The 24,183-nt window shown below is 36.4% G+C and overlaps 1 protein-coding gene across 4 annotated transcripts; it reads left to right on the forward strand.

Moving 5' to 3' along the window:
- The first annotated feature begins 2,539 nt into the window (after positions 1-2,539).
- On the forward strand, positions 2,540-23,836 carry LOC127951647 (unconventional myosin-VIIa-like). Of its 4 annotated transcripts, none has more exons than XM_052549643.1 (47): positions 2,540-2,743; positions 2,869-2,970; positions 3,412-3,564; positions 3,925-4,109; positions 4,537-4,658; positions 4,742-4,884; positions 5,257-5,370; positions 5,617-5,770; positions 5,892-5,968; positions 6,106-6,225; positions 6,401-6,543; positions 7,235-7,445; positions 7,537-7,672; positions 7,780-7,949; positions 8,040-8,180; positions 8,272-8,430; positions 8,847-8,939; positions 9,662-9,756; positions 9,851-9,935; positions 10,091-10,309; positions 10,964-11,164; positions 12,354-12,776; positions 12,866-13,018; positions 13,446-13,520; positions 13,594-13,745; positions 13,855-13,981; positions 15,376-15,495; positions 15,583-15,756; positions 15,858-16,082; positions 16,190-16,357; positions 16,455-16,572; positions 17,055-17,178; positions 17,362-17,525; positions 17,665-17,846; positions 18,125-18,249; positions 18,382-18,524; positions 18,695-18,848; positions 18,972-19,127; positions 20,504-20,609; positions 20,707-20,820; positions 20,912-20,999; positions 21,103-21,209; positions 21,738-21,923; positions 22,813-22,929; positions 23,014-23,097; positions 23,200-23,319; positions 23,400-23,836. In XM_052549643.1, exons 1-47 carry the CDS (start codon positions 2,726-2,728, stop codon positions 23,454-23,456), a joined length of 6,603 nt encoding a protein of 2,200 aa, XP_052405603.1. In that variant the 5' UTR covers positions 2,540-2,725; the 3' UTR covers positions 23,457-23,836. The 4 variants fall into 4 exon arrangements, with proteins under 4 accessions (XP_052405603.1, XP_052405606.1, XP_052405604.1 ...); XM_052549646.1 differs by having other exon boundaries at positions 13,597-13,745; XM_052549644.1 differs by lacking the exon at positions 10,964-11,164 and adding an exon at positions 11,919-12,119.
- The last annotated feature ends 347 nt before the right edge of the window (positions 23,837-24,183 follow it).

A 24,183-nucleotide genomic window follows, 5' to 3' on the forward strand; every position in this document is an offset into this window, starting at 1 on the left:
TGGATGTTTTTTATATTTTTTACAAAGTCTAATTTACTGTTCAACATTATTTAAATTTAAGTTATTTTCATATAGAATCAGCATACTTAATATATTAATTGTTGGCGCTGATAGCTTTGTGGGCAGCATGACAACATACAGTTCCTGTCATTTTTTAATCTGTCCTATAAAGGCAAAAATGACCAGAATAAATACATTTTAAAAAGAAGATATTAATTTCAAATGGTCATGAACTGAGAAACCAAAATCCCCTTGATCTTTTACACTGAAGTCATTGTATTATAAAAAAAAAAACATTCTGTAAGGTTCCAGAACTCAAAAGTTTTCTCGTTAGTATTCACAGTCTGTGAAATGACAGCTTGTGGAATGTACCACTCTATGATGTAATAATGTGAATAAACTCCGCCTCCGCAGAGGAAGATCAACAACTGCTTCTACAGAGCTGCCTGTTTGGCCCCGCCCACCGATTCACACATAACGAGATGGTCCAATGCAGGATTATGCAGAAATCAAACGATAAAGATGACTCTTTATCTTTGCACTTCCTTTTTTTCTGATCCCAATATTAGGAAAGAGTGAATAAACTTTATTTTTAATGAAGTTCCATACTGCTTCAGTAAGAACTTGAGCCTTTGTTCACTTAATTTTACAGCAGATTAATTTACAAACAAGACAGTTGGACGTGGAATTTAAACTAGATTTAAACTAAAGTCAATCCTGCTCCGACTTTATTGGTTCCGACAGTAATTTTGCACCACACAAATGTGAGTAACATTAACTGTTTTTATTACGTGATCACTATTCTTTGTCTAATATCGATCGTGTTATATATACTTAGCATTTATATGTTTTTAACCTAAATCACAGCAGTGTCCATCTGTGAGGAATCTACAACTTGTCTGTCAAACACACTTTTCATGCCAATCACAGCAGTGGGCGTTTACGTCCGTATCTACAATCCGCCACACCTAACCAAACACAGCGTTCTGACAGGACAGAACATAATTTATTACTTCTAAATGATGATGTTTTTAATGTAAGAATCTTGATAACTTTATAAGGGGACATCAGAGAACAGTACAAAATAAACATAAAAAAAACAGTATATTTATGTAAATTATATATTTATTAATTCATTTATGTATATTTATCATATATGACAGATAACCTATTTGAAATTATAATGTCATGATATTACTGTGTATAATATATATTTCAAATAAATGCAGTCTCTGTGAGCATAAGATACTTTTAAAAACATTTCAAAAACTTTTAATGACAGTAGCTGGCTTGAGCAATGAAGTTTAATGTGGTTACTTTGGAAATCATTTGGTTTATGATTTACTGAATGGCCAAAATATTAAAGGAAGTAGGGGGAAATAAAAACCGCAAAATTGCGAAGTATTATTGCAATTTAAAATGCCATCAAACTTTCTTTCTATTTGAATATATTTTATATGATGGCAAAGCTGAATTTTCAGCAGCCATTGCTTCAGTCTGATTTGCCGCCCAAGAAAATAAAAAAACTGTCCTGAAAAACTTAAAATAGCATGCTGTTTATTGTGTTTTCCCTCTGTGACAATCCAGACACATTTGATTTACATTACGAAGATACAGTCCAAATCGAGATCCTTGTTTTGTTGTCTTAGGGGCTGGAATAGAATGTGTTTAGATAAGTAATGGTTATCAGTTTATAGGGTGTGACTATCATTTGGAGTTTCTAAGCACTTAAATAATTGATCCCTCCTTTCTTGAGTCGTTTATGGTTCTAGAGCTATCCAGCTGGTTTGGTTTCTGTCTTATCACCGTAGAGACTAATAACACTTTACATCCTTATTCCTCAACATAATCATTAATTGTGCTTATCTAAGTGGCAGCTGCAGTACTGAAGTTTTCTTTTCTTGATCCCTTAATGTTTTTCAAGGGCTAAAATAAGCCTGAATATACCATCAACCTTGGTTTTGACCTTAACTGTGTACTTTGAAACCTGCTGACTGCCTCTGTATTCGTTATATCATATTTATCTGTATGATATTTTCATAATCGGTGTGTGCAACATCATCTTCTTATTAAAAACCACTGCTTATATATGACGCCCAAGTAATTCTAGTATCTGTGCAGTGAGTCTGAATGAATGTTTCCTCTAGAATCGCAGTTTTACTGCTTAACAGCCGCTCTGACTCAAATAATAAAGATGTCCTCTGGTACCTTCTTCCTTGTGCGTGAAAAGTCCAAAAGGCACATGTTGTGAATAGTTAATGGGTGATTTTTTTGATAAGATTCGCAGCATTTCCGATTTCACGTGTAAATGTCCCAAGCCACTAAAAGCTTGTGATTTTCAAGTCATTGTCTAATTTATGATTTGTTTCTGACTTTGTTGCAGTTGTGCTCATTGAAGCCTCACAAAGTCAAGCTTTCGGACTGCTAATGACGTCTCTTCAGTGGTTGATGGTGATAATCAGCCCATGGGAGAGCAAAGTCTAGAGGCCATAAAGAATGAATAGTAGGGGCACCTCCTTGTTGCTGTCACACAAGCGAATGGAAAAATTATGTAAGTCAGCGAGGGTTGTCCACAGTTAACAAAGCGGATTCATACAAGGAATAGTTTTCAGCTGTGCATGCTTCAATGAGGGACACATTTCCAACTGGTTAATATATTTATGTGCTTATCATTTGGGGATTTTAATTTCAGTTAGATGCCCGCGGGACAAAAGGGATTGTCCAAATGGTGATGTTAAAAGAGGTGGGTATTCATTTATTAAATTGATCTATTATTCTCCTACGTTTTTGTTGTGAAATTGTGATGTTTGAGTTGGTAGTGAGTAGAGTTTTCAAATGTAGTTAATGTGAATGTGAATCTGAATCTAGAAGGATCACTTCTGGATTGACTCCGGTACTGGGGTCCCTATTGGAGGGTATGTGAAGGTCTCCGCCAGTGGACAGTGTTGCCTGATTGATGATGAAGGGAAGGTAAAAACATGACTCTGCGAAGACTTGTACAATAAAACGACCGTTGTTTACAGTTTTTTTACTAACTGGTTCTTTAATTTTACTTTGACGCTAAATGTGCTATATAAATAAATATTAATAAATAATTAGCAATGTGTCAATAATGTTTACATAATGTGATAATAATATTAGATTTTAATCATAACACTGCTTTTTTTTTAACAGAAAAAACTTATAGGCCATTTAATGGCAGGCAATTTCCACTGGGGCAACGCCCTTTCTGTCAAGGCTTTAAGAAAATGACTTCATTAAAAATAACCTTACAAATATTCAACTAGCCCTGCTATCCCCTTATAATCCACTGGAATGGAATATTACATCACATTCTATATTATTCTGGTATTCTAATTCATCTACGCTTGTGTAGTCGGATGAATCTGATGTATTGTGCTGGTTTCCCAGGAGCACCGTATCCCTGAGGGGGAGAAGGGCAGTCTGAAGCCTATGGACCCCAGCTCAGTGGAGGGTGTGGACGACATGATCCAACTGGGGGACCTCAGCGAAGCCGGTTTACTCCGAAACCTGCTTGTGCGCCACAAACGGGGCAGTATATATGTAAGTTCATTCAGCTCACTGTATAAATCCTGATGGATTGTGTGATGTATTGTTAGATGTATTTGCGAGACACTAACACTGAACAGCTTTGTATAAAACATGATTTGACATGATCCAAAAAGTGTGGTGAGATCTTAAGAACAACGTCTGACCATATCTATAAAGAATCGCTCAGCCTCACAAATTTACTTGGATAGATTAGTAACCTAAAGATAGTGTAGAATCTAAAATATTCATTATTAATTTGACATCATAATGTTTCGTTGTTGTAAATCCTTAAACTTTGTCTTTTCTGTTTGGATCCCGCTGTATGTAAGCGATGGTGTGATACATGTAGTTTTCTCTGTGTGTGCTGTTTAGACCTATATTGGCTCTGTGCTGGTGGCCATGAATCCCTATCAGATGCTGCCCATCTACACGGCGGAGCAGGTGGAGCTGTATCACGGGCGTAAGCTGGGCGAGCTCCCACCGCACATCTTTGCTATCGCTGACAGTTGTTACTACAACATGCGCCGCAAGAATCGCAACCAGTGCTGCATTATCAGGTACATATCTGATCTGTTCTTCCGTATATGGAGAATCTAATCTACTGACATGTTTAGTGGCCACACATATGCTGCACTTGTAAGAGCATGTTGTAACATATGATTTATAAGTGTGTCACATATCATTCAATTTGTGAGCGATCAATGTACAATTAGAGATATAAGTTCTGCTCTTTGCATACTTGGTCAAATGTCAGAAAAAGTGAGTCATCAAACCCAATGTGTGGAATGACTTTGGATAGTATATTATAATTTTATTGCATATAAAACTTATATATTGTTTATTATTTATTTTTTTCACCTTCTTATTTAATAATTAGTCAAACACAAACTAGGTGTTAATGAATTTATATTAATTAGTTGACGAGATAAAGTGCAGATTTTGGAAAACAATACATAATGCATGTTTTCGGTTTTTCTGTGTCAGTGGAGAATCAGGTGCAGGAAAGACAGAAAGCACTAAACTGATTCTTCAGTTCCTGGCGGCTGTGAGCGGGCAGCAGTCCTGGATTGAGCAGCAAATCATCCAGGCCAACCCTGTCCTGGAGGGTAAGTGCTGAACAGACTTGTCTGTTGTTGGACTATTTCAATCATTTCCATAGAAAGCTGGCTCACTAATGCGTGTCTTACAGCCTTTGGGAACGCCAAAACCATTCGGAATGATAACTCCAGCCGCTTTGGGAAATACGTGGAGGTCTTCTTCAATAAAGAAGGCGTTATAGAGGGAGCTCACATGGAGCAGTACCTGCTGGAGAAGTCTCGTGTCTGTCATCAGGTAAGACTATTTTGTTTTCCTTTTTACAGAAAAACAGTATAGCTGTCACTACACATTTTTTTTGAATATATACTTTTAAAGTACCAATATGTACATCAAAATACTAATATGTACCTTGTAATATGTACTGTACTAATAAGTACATGCTGAAGAAAAGCATCAAGAGCCTTGGACTGCCTATGCACTTTTCTGAGCTTTATTAGTTTCAAATAGTCTTAAATTGCTTATTAAAATATCTTTTCTGTTTGATAAATATAAATATTTAATATTTGATAAATATTAATTCATATTTATGATGTTGAATGATTAAAATTTTTTCATATATTTTCATATTTTTTCATATATTTTTTATATTTTTTATTAAATTTTTAGGCACCTCAGGAAAGGAACTACCACATTTTTTATTGTATGTTATCTGGGATGTCAAGTGACCATAAGAAGACTCTCTCTCTTGGTGAAGCGTCACAGTTCAAGTACCTGACTGAGGTGAATGCTTCAGTTGACAGTGTTTTTGAGCGGAGAGCACTTGTAAAGCTTTTATTTTTGCTTGTGTATTTGCTAAATGTTAAGCCCTAATTTTAGGAGTTATCCTGCCATTTGAAATGTATACCATAGTTAAGTAAAATAAAATAAATTCATAATTTCATCTTAAAATCACTCCTGCTCCCTAATTAAGATTCCTTTATCAGGTTTTAATATTGATAATCACTGACTCTTCCGTTGGTTATCTAGGGTGATTGTTTGACTTGTGATGGACGGGACGATACTGATGAGTTCGGACGGATTCGTTCTGCTCTAAAGATCCTCACTTTCTCAGACAGGGACTGCTGGGAAATCTTCAAATTACTCGCTGCCATTCTCCACATGGGCAATATTGAATTTCAGAGTTAGTGTCAATAACCTTTCTATTACAGTAATAACATTCCTTGACAAGTCTTCCCACACACAGAAGTGATTGTAGTTAGGAATATCATAAAGTTAACAGATTTGCTCCTGATCTTTTTCAGGCACCATGATGAATAACATGGACAGCTGTGACATCATGCCATCCAATAATTTCTCTGTCGCTACCAAGTTGCTGGAGGTACAGAGAAATGTTCTTTAGCTGCTTTTAGCACTTTATCTTCAAATCAGTTTTTTTTTTTTTTTTTTTGCTGTATTTATGTAATCAAATGTTTGCTGGTGAATGTATTTGTTGACAGCACTTCTGTCACTTTGCAGGTGGATGATGCTGATCTTGAGGATAGTCTTACCCGTCGTTCCTTCATTACAAACAGAGAGATAGTCATGAAATCCCTCACCACAGAGCAGGCCACACGCACCAGAGATGCTTTTGCAAAGGTACCCACATCCTCACACCACGCTGTCCAAATGTTTTTTACCAGAAGAAGAAGAAGAAAAACTTCGCGAGCCTCAAACTTTTGAACAATGGTGTATATGCAATCAACATTCAGGCTTCATAAATTCCCATTATTATTGCACATGTGTATTCATGTTTTTTTCTACTCCCTGCAAGGCCATGTACGGAAGGCTGTTTGTCTGGATGTTCACAAAAATAAACAGCGCCATTCACAAACCCCAGACTGACGAGCCAACCTACACACGCAAGTCCATTGGTCTGCTTGACATTTTTGGCTTTGAGAATTTCCATCAGAACAGGTAAATATCTAAACTAAAAATCATATATATAAAAAAAACAAAAAGTAATGCAGCTATTTAGCAGGGGTTTAAAGTACTTTGAAAAACAATTGTACTACTTGAAATACATTTGTTATATGCATTTACATATTTATGTACTTAACAAAAAAAACTTACTTTTAGTATACTAAACTGGTATACTTTATAAGTCTTTAACTAATTTTATACTTAATGCACTTTAATTGTGCGGAAGTAGAGCTAGTGTCCAATTAAAGATATACTGATTGCACTGGAACTATTGCAAGTTTGTTTTAGGTACACTTTAAATATCTATTCAAAGATCATACGATCCACATAAATAGGGATATCGAAACAAATGTTTAGCTTAATATTAAGAAATGTGCATTGTGCGCAAGTGACACTCCAAATTAAGTTTAAATATATATTTTTAGATCAGTAAGTCTCAAGCAATTTGTCAATCTGACATATGTTAATATGTCAATATGTTAATAGATTTGAACTATACTTAGTATGAAATAAATGTGTTTTAAATATTGTACTTTTTTTTTACTAGGGTCATTACTACATTTAAGTATTTCCAGTGATAGATAGATAGATAGATAGATAGATAGATAGATAGATAGATAGATAGATAGATAGATAGATATAATATAGTATAATTTCTCTGTACCTCTGCCCTCTTTTTGTTTAGTTTCGAACAGCTGTGCATTAATTACGCCAATGAGCATCTGCAGCAGTTCTTTGTGAGTCACATCTTCAAGCTGGAGCAGGAAGAGTACAGTAAAGAAGGAATCTCATGGAAGCACATTGCTTTCAATGACAACCAGAAAACCCTGGACCTGCTGGCCAGTAAACCTCTCAACATACTGGCTCTGATTGATGAGGAGAGCACCTTTCCTAAGGTGAGCTTCATAAGTTACGTAATGTGAGTGGTTTCTATGATTATTGTTTTTTTGTCAGCACTCACCTTGCGTCGTCCTGTTTTCAATGCAGGGAACAGATACCACAATGTTGAACAAAATGAACAAAGAACATGAAGGAAACGAACTGTACATGTCATCCAAGAGCAACCATGGCATGCTGTTTGGGGTTAAGCACTTTGCTGGGATTGTTTATTACGACTGTGAAGGTACAATTCATTACTTAAAGACTCGGTTAAGACATGCATGCTGCATTTCCCAATAGTTATTTTAAAAAGCAGATTGCCAATGTTCTGAAAGTGCTGTATCTTGTCAGGATTTCTGGAGAAGAACAGAGACTCCCTGAGCATGGACATCATGGAGCTGGTTCAGAAATCTTCCAACAAGTTGCTCAAACAGATCTTTGAAATAGAGACCAAAACACACACCGTCAAGAACAATAACAAAATCAACAAAATGCTCATGACGCCGAAGAACTCACTACGAGTATGGCACATTTATACAGTAGACTGACAGCAATGACTGGACAATGGCAACAGCTTTGCAATATAATGTGTCTTTTTTTGTGTCACACAGCAAGTAAATGATTTGAAGCGGCAGATATCTACTCTGAGCGGCCAGTTTCGTCACTCCCTGGATTCTCTGATGAAGGCCCTGTCTCTCTGTCAGCCCTTCTTCATACGGTGCTTCAAACCAAACGACAAAAAGATGCCCATGGTACCAATTCACACCCATAATTACAGATTTGATATTGTATAGCCATCAGAACTATACTCAAATGGTGCTTTCTCTTTTATCTGCTCTTCAGGATTTTAACAGAGAGCTCTGCATGCAGCAGCTTCGCTACTCTGGAATGCTGGAAACCATTAAAATACGCAAGTTGGGATATCCCATTCGGCACACCTTCAAAGACTTCATGCAGTGCTACCGTGTGTTCCTGAAGACAGTGAACTGTGACCCAAACACTGTATGGGCCTAATATGATTGTTTACAGATGTGATGCTCTGAATATGAGAATTATTATAAAGTTATAGCTGATGAATATAGTTGAATTGAGCTGTAACTGGTTGCTAGGACTCATGTATGTAATGGTGATCTAAAAGTGTCTGTTAACACTTTACAATATGGTTCCATTAGATAACTACATTACTGTAGTTTACAAGAACTTACAACAATGAACAACCCTTTTAGAGCATTTATTAATCTTAGTTAATGTCAGTCTCTGCATTTGCTGAAGTTGCATTGGTGAACATTAGTTAATGCACTGTGAATGAAGCCAACATATAATAGATGATAAGAATTACATGTTCAGCTTAGAACAATGATGAATGTACTAGGTTAGAATGATTTGATAAATGGAAATATTTGTTATTTGTTCATCAGGAACCTGCTGCAAACTGCTGTGCAGCCATCTGCAGGGCTATGATCAGAAACGAAGAGGACTGGAAGATTGGCAAAACCAAAGTCTTTCTCAGGGTACCTTAGGCGTAATATTTCTCTATACTCTTTTACATCTTCTATTTTACATCTCTCTCTTTTTTAACTCTTTTTTTCTCTTCTATTTTACATCTATAGCAATATTCATTCCTGTAAATTTGATTTCTATATTGAAGATATTTTTGTGATTATATTAAACATAAACTTTCAAAAGTTGGGGGTCAGTAAGATTTTTCTTACTGAATACTTTTATTAGTTATTACCTAACTTAAGAAATTAATAATTGTATTCAATAAGGAAGCATTAAATTAATTAAAAGTCACAGAAAATACATTTATAATGTTACAAAAACAAATGATTTTTCTGTTGAGATTTCTATGAATCAAAGAATATCACCGTTTCCACAAAAACGTTTAGAAGCAAAACCGTTTTCAAGATTGATAATAAGAAGAAATGTTCCTTGAACATAAAATCAACGTATTGGAATGATTTCTGAAAGATCATATCGCAGAAATACATAACATTTTAAAACAATCAAATGGACAGACTTTAGTTATTTTAAACTGTAAGTATTTTCACAATATTATAATTTTTCTGTATTTTCGATCAAATAAATTGTGCCCAGGTAAGATACTCCTTTCAACATTAAAACATACAAAAATCTTATTGACCCTAAACTTTTAAACAGTAATGTAAATGTCATATTTTTGAATATAAGAATTGTTGTGCACTGTGTATTTTCTTCTTTCTCTCTGTCACAGGATCATCATGACTCCTTCCTAGAACTGGAGAGAGAGCAAGAGCTTTACAGGAAGGCACTTATCATCCAAAGAGTAATGCTTGCCCATAAAGACAGGTTAGTTCCCCACTGTCTTGTGTCTACATAGTATTTTTTATGTAATTGTACAGCAGTGTTAAATAATAAATGGTAATTCATCATTCACATACAGAGCAAATTTTGTAAAGAAGAAGAGGGCAGCTCTGGTTTTGCAGAAAAACTGGCGTGGCCACAGAGACAGAAGAGACTTTTGCAAAGTAAGCTATGCAGGAACATCTAATGTCTACAGTATATGCAATAGCTCTTAAAATTAGTGTGATGAAATGATGAAATAATTCATGTAAATTACGTATTGTTACAATATTGTTACGTTCTTAACAATGCCTCCTATTGTTTCTGTTTTCTCTGTTAGCTCAATCAAGGATTTGCTCGGCTGCAGGCAAAAGTGCGCAGTCGGCAGCTCCGTAAAGAGTATAAGCGCAGACGGGCTGCGGCCGTCACTCTGCAAACACAGACCCGCGGCTACCTCGCAAGGAAAGACATGAAACACAAAAAAGATGCAGTGATACTGTTACAGGCACAGGCCAGAGGACTGCTGGCCAGAAAGACCTTCAAGAGAATGAAAACAGATGTGAGTGTACACTGTAACAGAGCAGATTTCCATTTTTATTTTTTGTACTTTTATTGCTGAATGTTTCGTGTTGTTTTTGTTTCATATACACTACCGGTCAAATGTTTGGATTATTTCATAACATAAGTTTCATACAGTAAATACAGTAAAATTACAAAATACTGTAAAATAGTAAAATATTATTACAATTTAAAATAACTTTTTTTTTTTCAGTTTCACTATTTTTAAATTTATTTTTTTCCTATGATGGTAAAGCTGAATTTTCAGCAGCCATTACTCCAGTCTAAAATGTCACATGATCCTTCAGAAATCATTCTCAGGAAACATATTTTATTACTATCCCGGTTGAAAACAGTCGTGCTGATTAATACGTTTGTGGAAACCATGATGCAGTACAATTCAGAGGTTTCAAGCTAGATTCAATTATATAAAAGATAGGTCTAATTTTATTCAGCAAGGATGTGTTGAATTCATCAAAATTACCTGTAAATTTAACAGTACAAAACCGTAAACAGACATTTATAATGTCACAAAAGATTTCAGCTTCAAATAAATGCTGTTCATTTCAAGAATCCTGAATAAAATATATATCACCGTTTCTACAAACATTTATTTTTTTAACCATTTATCATTCATACCCTTGTTCTGTCTCAGGCATTTTCGACTGCACATGAAAAAGAGGCTCAGGAACGTACAGCACCGGAGCCTCAGCAACGCATAGAGGAGATGCCCAGAAAAAACGAGGAAGCTGCCAAATCCCAGGATAAAACTGATGAGGAAATGGTGGAGAATATTTTTGGCTTCCTTCCAAGTGCAAAAGTAAGACAAGAGGGCCCGGCTCCTGAGGGATTCGAGGTTAGAGTCACCTTCACAGCGCAACAAGGAAGCAGGACAACTAACACTTCCAAATCAACATTCATTTTTCAGAATCCAATAATCCTATGTCAGCTCCAACTTTAATTGTTGATACACAATGTATCAACATACTGTATCCAGTGATAATACTTATTGCTGAATGTTTCGTGTTGTTTTTGTTTCATATACACTACCGGTCAAATGTTTGGATTATTTCATAACATAAGTTTCATACAGTAAATACAGTAAAATTACAAAATACTGTAAAATAGTAAAATATTATTACAATTTAAAATAACTTTTTTTTTTTCAGTTTCACTATTTTTAAATTTATTTTTTTCCTATGATGGTAAAGCTGAATTTTCAGCAGCCATTACTCCAGTCTAAAATGTCACATGATCCTTCAGAAATCATTCTCAGGAAACATATTTTATTACTATCCCGGTTGAAAACAGTCGTGCTGATTAATACGTTTGTGGAAACCATGATGCAGTACAATTCAGAGGTTTCAAGCTAGATTCAATTATATAAAAGATAGGTCTAATTTTATTCAGCAAGGATGTGTTGAATTCATCAAAATTACCTGTAAATTTAACAGTACAAAACCGTAAACAGACATTTATAATGTCACAAAAGATTTCAGCTTCAAATAAATGCTGTTCATTTCAAGAATCCTGAATAAAATATATATCACCGTTTCTACAAACATTTATTTTTTTAACCATTTATCATTCATACCCTTGTTCTGTCTCAGGCATTTTCGACTGCACATGAAAAAGAGGCTCAGGAACGTACAGCACCGGAGCCTCAGCAACGCATAGAGGAGATGCCCAGAAAAAACGAGGAAGCTGCCAAATCCCAGGATAAAACTGATGAGGAAATGGTGGAGAATATTTTTGGCTTCCTTCCAAGTGCAAAAGTAAGACAAGAGGGCCCGGCTCCTGAGGGATTCGAGGTTAGAGTCACCTTCACAGCGCAACAAGGAAGCAGGACAACTAACACTTCCAAATCAACATTCATTTTTCAGAATCCAATAATCCTATGTCAGCTCCAACTTTAATTGTTGATACACAATGTATCAACATACTGTATCCAGTGATAATACTGTACATTATGCTTTTCAAAGTCTTTTAGGAATGCAAGATGTTAAATATTAACTTGGTGTGATTTGTTCCTGATGTTCTTCAAGGATTTGGAGCCTGAGCCGATGAAGTTTGAAGAGTTTGAAATCGTAGACAGCCCTGTAATGGAGAGGAAGGTGATGTCATCAACAGACAGCAGTGAAGGCAATCGAGATGAAGAGGATGAGGACGAGAAGGAAAAGGAAATGCAAATGCAGAATGAGAAGGAAAAGCAGAATGAAATGGAGGAGGAGGAGGAAGAGGAGGAGGAGGAGGAGGAGGAGAGGGAGAAGGAGGAGGAGGAGGAGGAGGAGGAGGAGAAGGAGGAGGAGAAGGAGAAGGAGGAGGAGGAAGAGGAGGAGGAAGAGAGCGATCAGTTCACTTTCTCTAAATTTGCTTCTTTACACTTCCAAGGATCATCTACTCACTCACATATCCAAGAGAGATTACGACAACCCCTGCTCTACCATGAAGATGAAGGGGATGCCCTGGCAAGTGCTGTTCTCATTCCAAACATGTTCCCATCAAAGCAAGTCTTGATGATCAACTGTGTCTTCCATTGTTTTGTTTTTTCCTCCAGGCTTGTTTGACAGTATGGTGGATCATACTGAGATTTATGGGAGATCTTCCAGAGCCGAAGCAAGAACGTGTTTCTGCTGTAGCTGACCCCATTCAGATGAACCTTGGTCAGAGACAAGCACGGCGACTCAGTAACCTTGTTGGATTAGATCAGGTAAACAAGCAAGACACTATAAAATGAAGCCCTTTATTTATTTCTTTTTACACTTACCAGCTGTTCAGCTCATACAGTACCTTCAGTGCCCACGCTGCTGAAAAGACCGGCCTAGATTAACATGCATTTTCATGCTGTTTGATATTAGTTTATATTATATTGCTTTAAATATTTGAATGTACACACACAGGTAAAATGCCGTCGGGTTAAAAAATGCAAGACATACAGATTTTGATGTGAATGCAGAGGAAGAACATTTAATATTTACACTTTTTTACAAAAATACATCAAAGGACCAGACCACAAATAAAGAACTGCAAAATACTGTCCTAATAGTCAATAACCCAACATAAATGTGACAGTTGGAATTATATTACCTCAAACCAACTTTTGTGTGTTTATTTGTCTGCTGGTCTCGTACTTGTAGAAATTTTTGCGGAAAAAAAAGAAGCAACCGAAGGGGGCAGGGAAGAGAAAACCCTCAGCCATTCCTGAAGAAGAGGTATGCTAAAGCACTGATCATTACCCACAGCTAACTGCATCATGCTTCCTAATAATCATTCTGATGAAATCAGCAGCCAGAAGAAGAGCCACAACCTAAAATGCAGACTGTTCAGGAGGAAGAGGATGTGTTGTTCGGAGAGAGAGCAACTTATGATCGTCCAATGACACCACTGGAGAAATTGCATATCATTGCCGGATATGCTATTGTACGACGAGATACAAGGTGAATGTAATGGGCCATTGGTCATTTGCATTCTTCACAATGTGGAATATATTTCCCACATGAAGAGATAATTGTTAGATCATCTCTATGGCTTTATATGTTTTTTCAGGGATGAGATCTACTGTCAGATCCTTAAGCAGTTAACAGCCAATAAGAACCCCGAAAGTACAAACAGAGGCTGGATTCTTTTGTCCATCTGTCTGGGTATCTTCCCCCCTACAGATAGCCTCAGAAAGGTAATAAATACTGTTTGACTTCTGTTCTGTTATTTAAGAGCTAATGTGAATTGATATGATGTTTTTTTAACAAGGCTCGGGAGGAGCACGATCAGATAATCAACCAGTTTGGCACAGGTGCATCTCGTTTAGCTATCCATCTTAACTAGCACGACACGTGTGTATGTGTATATATATGCAGACTGTCTTACAACAGTTTTTCAGCATACCTCCTCCACCCCAACTCCTCACTTCTAATCTATTTTTAGGGATGGGGGAGTTCTTTGGGTTTGGGCTATAATCTGGCCCTAGAGCCCTGCCCCAGGACAGCACGCCAAAATATGCTTAAAATTTGCGATCCGATTAGATGTAGGGGTGAACTCATGAACCACTCATTATCACAAAATAGACATGACAGGGTGATCAGGACCCTGATGTGAAGTAGAGAGGTAGTGTGTCATCCTGAAGGGAGGAAAGGGGAAAAAAAAAATTCTTTAGAACTACGGTCAACTACACATAATACAACGCTATATTATTTAATAAAAATGCGATGAATGACCAATCAAACTGTGCCATATTTGGTATGTTACTGTATGTGTTGTTATGTGCTGTTATGTTGTTGATGTGCAGTGCTGTTTAATGTTATGCTTCATGCCATATTACATGTTGTGTTATATGTTATGTTATTATATGTTGGTTTATGTTATGTTTTGTTGTGTAATGTCATGTCATGTGTTGTCATGCAGTTGGTTTATGTTGCTTTGTATGTTGTTGTTGTTGTTTTGTAATGTTATGTCATGTTATATGTCATGTAATGTTGTGTTATGTGTCGTTGTTGTGGTATGAGATATGTGTTATTTTATTATGTCGTATGTCATGCTGTGTTTTCTTGTTTGTTATTCCATGCTGTTTTGTGTCATGTTATTGTGTTATGTTGTTGTTATATGATATGTTTTGTCTTGTTATATGTTGTTGTTTTGTTGAATTTTGTCATGTTTTATATTTAATGTTATGTTGTTTTATATGTGTTTGATGTGTTATGTCATGTCATCTCATTTTATGTTGGTACAGTATATCTTTTCTATAGTCGGTATAGTAGGTTTTTCTTATGTTTGTTATATGATGTTATGTTATGTCGTACGGTTTTGTTTTTATGTTGTGTTATGCTGTTATGTTTTTTATATTTTATGTATTGTTATTATGTAGTCTAATGTTTTATTTCATGCTTTGTTATTACTTGCGTTACATTGTGTCACATCACGTTTCATTACGTGACTTGATGTGATGTGACAACATTATGTTATGTGACGTTGCGTGATGTAATGTGACGTGGCATTACGTAACGTAACGTCACACCACATCACGTCATGTTAAGGTAATGTTATGTGTTATGTTCCATTATCTTTTGGCCACAGTACCTGCAGAGCTTCATACGCTACGGCCCAAGTGAGTACTCCTCCTACTGTTCAGAGCGACTGCGAAGGACTTTAGCAAATGGAGAAAGAAGTGAGCCACCATGCTGGCTTGAACTACAGGTAGGCAATCCATCTGAAAAGATGAAGAATACTCCACAGCACTTATTCAAAAAAATAAATAAATGACAAGCCCTTGTTTCCTGCTAGTCTGCAGAGAACAAGAAGCCCATTATAGTAGCAGTGAGTCTGATGGATGGGAGAAGCATCTACCTCACTGTAGATTCAGCCACAACTTCTGCAGAGGTGTGCAAATCTATTATCCAGAAGATAAACCTGCAGGACACTTACGGCTTCTCCCTGTATGCTGAAATGCATGAGAAGGTTTGTATCATCTGAATGGCTCAAGATGCAATTTGAAATAAGTCACATATAACTAATGAGCAATAGTAATAAAGTCTACATTTATGCATCTCTTCCTGCAGATTTGGTCTCTTGGCAGCAGCAGTCAGCACCTCTTGGACACCGTGTCTATTTGTGAGCAGGATGAAAAGAGACAGGGGAGAGAGGAACAACATGCTCCTTGGCATCTCCACTTCCGCAAAGAGATCTTCGCTCCATGGCATGACTGTTCTGACCAAGTCAGCACAGAGCTCATCTATGGGCAGATCATCCACGGACTCAAAAGTGGTGATTATCAGTCTGATAAGGTAGGTTTTTTTTTTTTTTTTTTTTTTTTTTTTACTGTTCATATATATTTTAATAGGAATGAGATTTGTAACTTATCCTCTGCTGTTGACCCATAATCTTGATCTAGGAGGATGATTACGTGCAGCTCGCGGCCAAACATTACTATGTACAGCATGGGTCTGAAAGCAGTATGGAAACCGCAGAGAAGATTGTCCGTGAATGCATGAACATGACTTTAATTGAGAGCATGTCTATGGCCAAGTTAACTCAGATGGTTCATTCTGCACACACACAGGTATGCTGTATGTACTGTATATGCTGTTATATCACAAAATTTGATTTGGGTTGTGCTTGGAGAATAATGCAAGCAATAATCCTTCATAATTTTTTAGGGCCCTTACATAAACTCTTCTAAAACTGCCTATGAAGTGAAAGTGGAGGCTGTTGAATATGCACAGGAGAAGTGGACAGTCTATTTCTCCAAGTTCTATGAGGCTCAAATTGTTTCAGGTAAAAAAGATAAGAGAAAGTAGTACTTATTTTGTCATTACATATACTGTACTCATGTCGTTCCAACCCTGTATGAGTTTATTTCTTTTGTGGAACACAAAATGAGAGCTTTTGATGAAAGTGTATGCTGCTCTTTTCCATACAAAGCTGTAAAGATAAAAAAGGCACTATAAAAATAACATAAATGTACACCATATGACTCCAAGTCTTCTGAAGCCACATGATAGTTTTGTATGAGGAACAGACTGAAAATGTAGCCGTTGTTCACTTAAAAACTTGCTTAACGGTTACTATTCATTTTCATTTTACTGAAAAAGAGCAGCTTGGACATTCGGCTTGAACAACTAGTTTTTTTGTCCTGCAGAAGAAAGGGTCATGTGTTTCTAAAGTTATGATTTTTAGGTGAACTTACCCTTCAATGCATTGCATTTGTGAATTTGTTGTAGTTTTTTTATTAGTTACTGTGAAAAATTTGTGTTCAGGTCCCTCAGTGCCTCAAGACCAGTTCGTAGTTGTTGTAAACTGGAAGGGCGTCTTTTTTCAGGATGTGACAGAAGCCGCATTTCTACAGCTCTCTTATCCTGAGGTGTCAAGTATTGAGATGAGGTAAAATACTGCTTTTTATGATAAACCTCCATGGAGAAGCACCTAATTACACCAGAGCATTGATAAAGAACTTGCTCTTCAAAGACTATTTCTGCAGATTCAGTCTAATTTCTTAGATGAACCAGCTGACTTTTCTTTTTTTCATTTCCGTCGTTCCTTCCCTTCCTAACTTTTCTCCTACAGTGAGGAAGATTCTGATGGGATTGTGTGTTTGATGACTCCAAAGGGGATGTATGAGCTGAAGGCTGTGAAGGGAAGAGAATTAGTGGAGTTGGTCAACATGTTCATCTCAGGGCTTATGAAGAGATCAGTGTACGCTGTGGCAATACAGGACCTTATCAGACAAGGTGCTTCTTTTACAGTTTTCCATTTCAGTACATTAATGTGGGAAGATGGCATCTTCTATCTTTTAAATTGGTTCTTGAACTAGTCGAAATTGCTTGAATATTCATCTTTCTGTTTTTATTTATTTTGCCTTCCCTTCAGAGGATGCTACAATGCTAAACTACAAAAGAGGCGATGTACTGTTTATCATAAAGGATGGGATGAATTCTTCTGAAGAAGGCTGGATCCAAGCCAGGAATGAGAGGACAAATCAAACCGGAGAAGTTTCCTTGGATGCCATTCGGATTTTGCCGATGTTGACCAGGCCTACAGAAGAAACACTGGTAAACATGATTCTTTTGTTTCTCGCTCATTTGGGAAAGAAAATTACTTCTCAGCACTGGCCATTATTATATTAATAATTGTTTAGTGTTTTAAGGTTTTGTCTTGGAAATAAATATTTAAAGGGAGTTAAAGACTTTTTAAATTTAAAGAAACTTTTTATCAGAAAATGGTAGACCCCAACAAGGTTCTTTTTTAGGGTCGCAAAATACGTTTTGTTTTGTAAATCCATTTAAGTTTGACAAGAATAGAAATGTAAAGAGTAATTTCCATCCTCTAGAATTTGTTGAATTTGAACCCAGCGCGAAGAAAGTCTGTAATGCCGGTCCTGCCGCAGAAGGAGGAGCTCAGCCCAGAGAAAGTTGCCGTTGTGACGCTCAAGGAGTTCTCTTTTGATTATTTCAGGTAACACATTTGCACTTATCTCACCTGAAGTAAATGAAAGTGCTCCAAAAAAGTGACTTGAAAGCTACCAGTTTTGATAACATGCCAGAGCTTCTGAAATGCTCATCTTGTACCTCTTTCAATGGGTCACAGGGAGTCAAAAGAAGGTGGCCGTGGCAAAGGAGCGCCAAAAGAGAAACTGTGGGCCAACAGCAAAGAGCTTCTTAAACAGCCGCTGCTCAGGAGCCTGCAGGGCAACTCAGAGCTCTGCCACCTCGCTTGTGACTGCTTCACAGATATCCTTCCTGTCGACTGATCAAATGAAAACTCAATCATTTGTTACACATCTCCTTTTGAAGGAAGTTGTATTTTGTGTATTACAGTATAAGTGATAAAGACTTCAGTGCATGTAACCATGTAAATTTTAATGAATGATGCTTAAAGTTTTCTTTAACATTGTCTCTACCTATCCTTAAATATATGGGAGATTATTCAGTCAAGCATGTGCGGACACCCATAGATTTAACAAACCAGATCTTTGGGCCAGCAACAGCACACATGGAACTAAGAGATGAGATCTACTGCCAAATAATGAAGCAGATGTCTAATAACAGCCATGGGTTTGTCAGCTAGTCTTAACTCATTTGGTTTTGGTACCCAAAAATGATTTAATGTTTGTTTTATCTGATTTTTTGTTTTTAATTAATCGCACTCTTGTTTGTTTCTCTCTGTTTATCTCTCAGGTTGAGTATGGAGCGAGGCTGGCAGCTGTTGTGGCTGTGTTCTGGTCTCTTTCCACCAAGTGAGTTGCTGATGAAATATGCTCAACTTTTCCTGGAGTCCAGATCCAGAGAGCCTCTGGCCTCCACCTGCCTGCAGAGGATGCAAGCTATGCTCAGGTACAGCTTTACAGACAGTTTGTCAAACAGTTTACTCAAACAGTTTGTCTCTTAAGGCTAATTCATGCTGCAACTACACACAGCGACCAACGCAGAAAGTCATTAGATTATAGTATGGCTACATTTACAACTGCATTCACTAGGTAAAATGTGCCTAGAGATACAAGACACAATTAACCGATAGAAATTGTCAACCAATAGAGATTTTGCATTCATGTGACTTTTCTGTGGTCATGAAAATTGTTCGTTTGCATGTGTTTTTAAGCCTTGCGGTTAAAAAGCGATTGATTTTGAGCCATTGAATGCAATCAGCAGTCAAAGAATACTCATATATGCGCTATATCCGTGTGCTGTCTGTGAGACTTGTTCTGAGCATGTGAAGACGGGGCTCATAGAGTGCGGGAGTATTGATTAGATCCGGGCAGCTCTTAAAATGACAGCAGTCTTATATTCCTGCTGTTTAACATTCATGTTAATCAAACAACAAAATAAAGAAAATCTCTCACTGCTCTTGACTAAATCACTTTTGTAAAAGAAGAAATGTATATTTCATTTACACAGTGAGGAATGTGCGGTGGGTTTGTTCTTATTATTCACTGACTGTTTACTTGTCTTAAGTGAACTTGAGTTTATTTAATTTAAGCTAGTATTAGTTTTTCGGGATATTGACACAGAGGAATAACTGGTATACATTTCGGTTAACTGGTATATTGTTGTTTAACAACATTGTTCAACTGATGAAACATCTTTCAGGTTTCTACTGTAGGACCTTTATGTGTGTGCTATTGAGAAGACTATTGCTAGTTTTCATCCGTGTTAAATTCAATATGGCAACATCCAAAACTATACAGTATTATCACATTTGACAAGACTGGGTTAAACTGAGGTGCAATTTCATTCACATCTTAATTTACCAATGGCAGCTTTTATTCTTTAGTAAAGTGTGCAGCATTTTGTAATGTGAGGAAGCGAATGCAAGCTGGCAGGGATGTGGAAATAAAAAATGTAAAAAAAGTCAGGGAATACATGGAACGGGTAATATGAGCAAAAACAACAACATTGCATATAACAACTGACAAGGAACAAGAGAAACATTAGAACTATTTATATAATGGCCGAAGCTTACCAAGATAAAATGACACAACTTGGGAGAATAATCAATGGGAACCAATGAACAAATAGACTACAAACACACACTCTCACTCCTACTCCAATTTTACTGCACCCACAGCGGTAAGACACTGGTCCAACAAAACTCAACAAATGTGTCTGTTGGTGTTTGTCTATTGGTGTAGAGTGAATTAGACATTAGATGCTATGCTTAGATGCATGAGAGCTAAAATCAATCAAAAAGCAATGTTTGTTGTCTTATACAGTATCGAGGCAAGGAAGTTGCCTCCTCACCAGGTGGAAGTAGACGCCATTCAAAATAACAGCATGCAGATCTTCCATAAAGTTCACTTTCCCGACGATACATCTGAAGTAAGAAGTGACATTACAAATTGTTTTAAACCATTTTACTCATTTTCACTTTTTCCATCCATGTTAACAAAAAAAACCCTCCCTTTTTTAATTTTAGTTATTTGAGGTGACCAGCACCACGAGGATAAAAGAATTATGCCAGAAAATTGCCAGAGAACTCCGGCTCTCCTCCTCAGATGGATACACTCTGTTTGTTAAAACATCCACAAAGGTTTCAGACGTGATTTCTTTCAGTCATTATGTTTTTTCCTGATGGTGCTGTTTTAGATCCATGCTGATCTTCTTTGGTCTGATCCTTTCAGGTAGTAGGTATGGATTCTAAAGAGTACTTCTTTGACAACCTCAGGCAACTCACCGATGTCGTCAAGAAAGGGAAAAAAATCAAGGAGGGTAAGCTGTATAACATATTAACCACTGTTATTAACTTTTTATTCAGTGAGTGCATAATAATCAGACTCTTACTCACTATAAATATTATTGATCCTGAACACAGCTAATCCAACTATTGTCCAGTACCTGGTGTTCTTCATGAGGAACCTCTGGTTTAATGTGATCCCAGGAAAAGACCTAACTGCCGACCTAACCTTCCACTTTCCCCAGGTATGTTGTGTATCATTGTGTACCATATCATTTTAAACGGCCTTTAACTGAATGGAGTGCTGCAGGGATAAAAATATTTAGGCCAAACTAAACGTTAGCATCACCCTGAATCCCTATACAAAAATCTAATAGGATTTTTCAAAAGGCTTTTGAATTATTGCAGCAAATAAGCTCTGGGACCAACCAAATGTATGAATCATACAAGTTTTATTCAAGATAATCAAATTAAGAATAAATACAATCCCAAATACTATTGCAGATATAAAAAGTAAAAGTTAGGCTGTAAACAAACTACATTGTCATACAACTTCAATATCGCCAGTATATATTTTTTTGTGAGTTTTAACAATTGTGAACCTATTTAACCGTAAACCCATTTCAAAAACTTTTGATAAAACAGGAATAAAACCATGCAATGTAACCAGGTGTTAAAAATGCCAACTCATTCTTGTGTTTTTAGGACTCTTTCCTGTGACACTCTATTGTGCTCTGCAACTTTGCCTAACTACCTTCTTTATATTTTCCCAGGAATTGCCGAAATATTTGCGGGGTTATCATGATGTGTCTAAAGAGGACATGATCAGTCTGGCAGGTCTGCTGCTCCGTATTCAGATTGATACGGATAAATCCCAGTTTGTCATGATCCCTAGAATGCTGAAAGATCTGGTACCAGCTGATCAGCTGAAGAGCATGACTGCTGATGACTGGAAAAAGGTGATCCTCGAGCCTTTTTTTTTTTTTTTTTACTATAGCCCTGTATATTTTGACTACTTAGACAGTTTGATGTCAGTTATTTTTTATTCATAATTAATTTTTTTTTTTTTTTACTTTATATTCCTACAAGAATTCTGAAAAAAAAAAAATGTATCACGGGCTCCACAAAGCTATTAATCAACACAACTGTTTTCACCAGTGATAATATTAGGGAAAGTTCACCTAAAAATTTAAATTCTAACATTGATTAATCACCCTTGTGTCATTTCAAAATCGTAAGACCTTTGTTCATCTTCGGAACACAAATTAAGATATTTATTATATCATTACTTATTATATATTTTACTTTTTTTTTACACAAAAAGTATTCTTATAGCTTAATAAAATTACAGTTGTTTTACCGAAGTTCTTGGTACCTTTCTGGACCTATGGTAGTACCCTTGCTGTCTATGGAGGGTCAAAAAGCTCTTGGATTTCATCAAAAATATCTTAATTTGTGTTCTGAAGATGAACAAAGGTCTTACTAATTAGGAACGACATTAGGGGGAGTAATTAATGACGGAATTTTCATTTTTGGGTGAACTATCCCTTTAAGAAATGAGCAGCAAATCAATTTATTAGAATTATTTCTGAATGATCATGTGACTCTGAAGACTGGAGTACTGGCTGCTGAAAATGCACATTTTAAAATATACTAAAATAAAATCATTATTTGAAAGATTAATCATTTTTCACTATATTCGTGTTTTTATGTGAAATGCAGCTTTGTTGAACATAATATACTTTTTTGAGAACTTATGAAGGCATTATTTAATATTGATTTATTTTAGTAACCCCTGGCCCTAACATTACAATGAATGACAGAATCGTTTTGGTCTTTGGTTTGCAGCACATTATTGACGCGTACAACAGTCAGGCAGGCATAACAGTAGATGAAGCCAAACTCCAGTTCCTGAAGACGATCTCACAGTGGCCTACCTTCGGATGTGTTTTCTTCGAAGTTAAGGTAACTGGGGCAACTCTAAAAATAACCCTGATTGCTAAAAAGGGGCGGGTGTTTTTTTGACACTGACTGTCTTTTTTCTCACAGCAAACCTCAGATAAGAGTTACCCCAAGGCTATAACGCTATCAGTCAGCAAGCAAGGAGTTAGTATCATCAACCTGAAGACAAAGGTACAAATTTATTCTGTATACAACTACAACTCTAATGTACAGCTCACCTCAGCATTGTGTCGTTTGTGAAGTTAACAAGTGTTTTGGCTGGCTCGTCTGCAGGAGGTACTTGCGATGCATCTGTTCAATAAGATCACTTCCTGGTCTAGTGGAAAAAAACATTTTCACTTGACCATCGGCGGCCTGGTGCAGGGCAACACTCTGATCTGTGATACATCTATGGTAAATACAGCACACACACACACACACACACAAGTGTAACGTGTGCATATGTTAATATCCTCTTTGACTGTTTTTTGCAGGGTTATAGAATAAGTGATCTCCTGTCCTCTTACAAGGACATGTATCTGAGTATCTGAATGAGATTCCTAAAGTGTGGAAATCATAGAGGATCAACAATTGTTTTTTTTGTTTTTTTTTTTCACATTTCTTTTTTTTTATCTTTACCATAATAATTATACTATGAATCTGTTCATGTAATATTGCATATTGCAGAAGTAATTTAACAAGTTTAATAATTGCTGTCAGAAATACTTTGCTTGTTGCTTCTTCTATGTTCATACATACATATTTCACAAAAAATGTTTGGCTTGAGTATTTATTTTTATTTCAATAGTCCGCATCTCATTGACTTTGAATTGCAATGTTACACAAGGTGGCAGTATTTCTACAGTTTAATTCTAATCTATCTAACACTGCTTTGATGGAACCATGTTTAACAATAAAATGTAAAAATCAATGTGGCTCTGAATTAAATTTTGAATGAATGATGACTAATTTGTAATCAGCAATAATACTCCACAATTTAAATTGCACGTGTTTCACACATTTCATTCATAGTAATTATATATTTGACTGAAGTATTTGCAGTTTGGGTATAGTACCATATATTGATATGATATATTTGACTCTTGATGTCCTAAACCGATATACAGTGCATCACACACTACTGGTCAACAGTTTGTGTTTGTGAGATTTTTGTAAATTTTTGATCACACTTTATTTTAGGGTCCAATACTCACTATTAACTTACCATTAACTATGACTTTTGCCCCTTATTAACTCCTTATTTGCTGCTTATTAATA

This window comes from Carassius gibelio, chromosome B2, assembly GCF_023724105.1.
Source record: "Carassius gibelio isolate Cgi1373 ecotype wild population from Czech Republic chromosome B2, carGib1.2-hapl.c, whole genome shotgun sequence".
Classification (NCBI taxonomy): Eukaryota; Metazoa; Chordata; class Actinopteri; order Cypriniformes; family Cyprinidae; genus Carassius; species Carassius gibelio.

Coding starts and splice junctions, on each gene's coding strand:
- LOC127951647 (XM_052549643.1), top strand. Junction 18,525..18,694: donor CGCTTGTGACTGCTTCACAG/ATATCCTTCCTG, acceptor CATTGTCTCTAC/CTATCCTTAAATATATGGGA. Junction 21,924..22,812: donor CTGCTGATGACTGGAAAAAG/GTGATCCTCGAG, acceptor TTTGGTTTGCAG/CACATTATTGACGCGTACAA.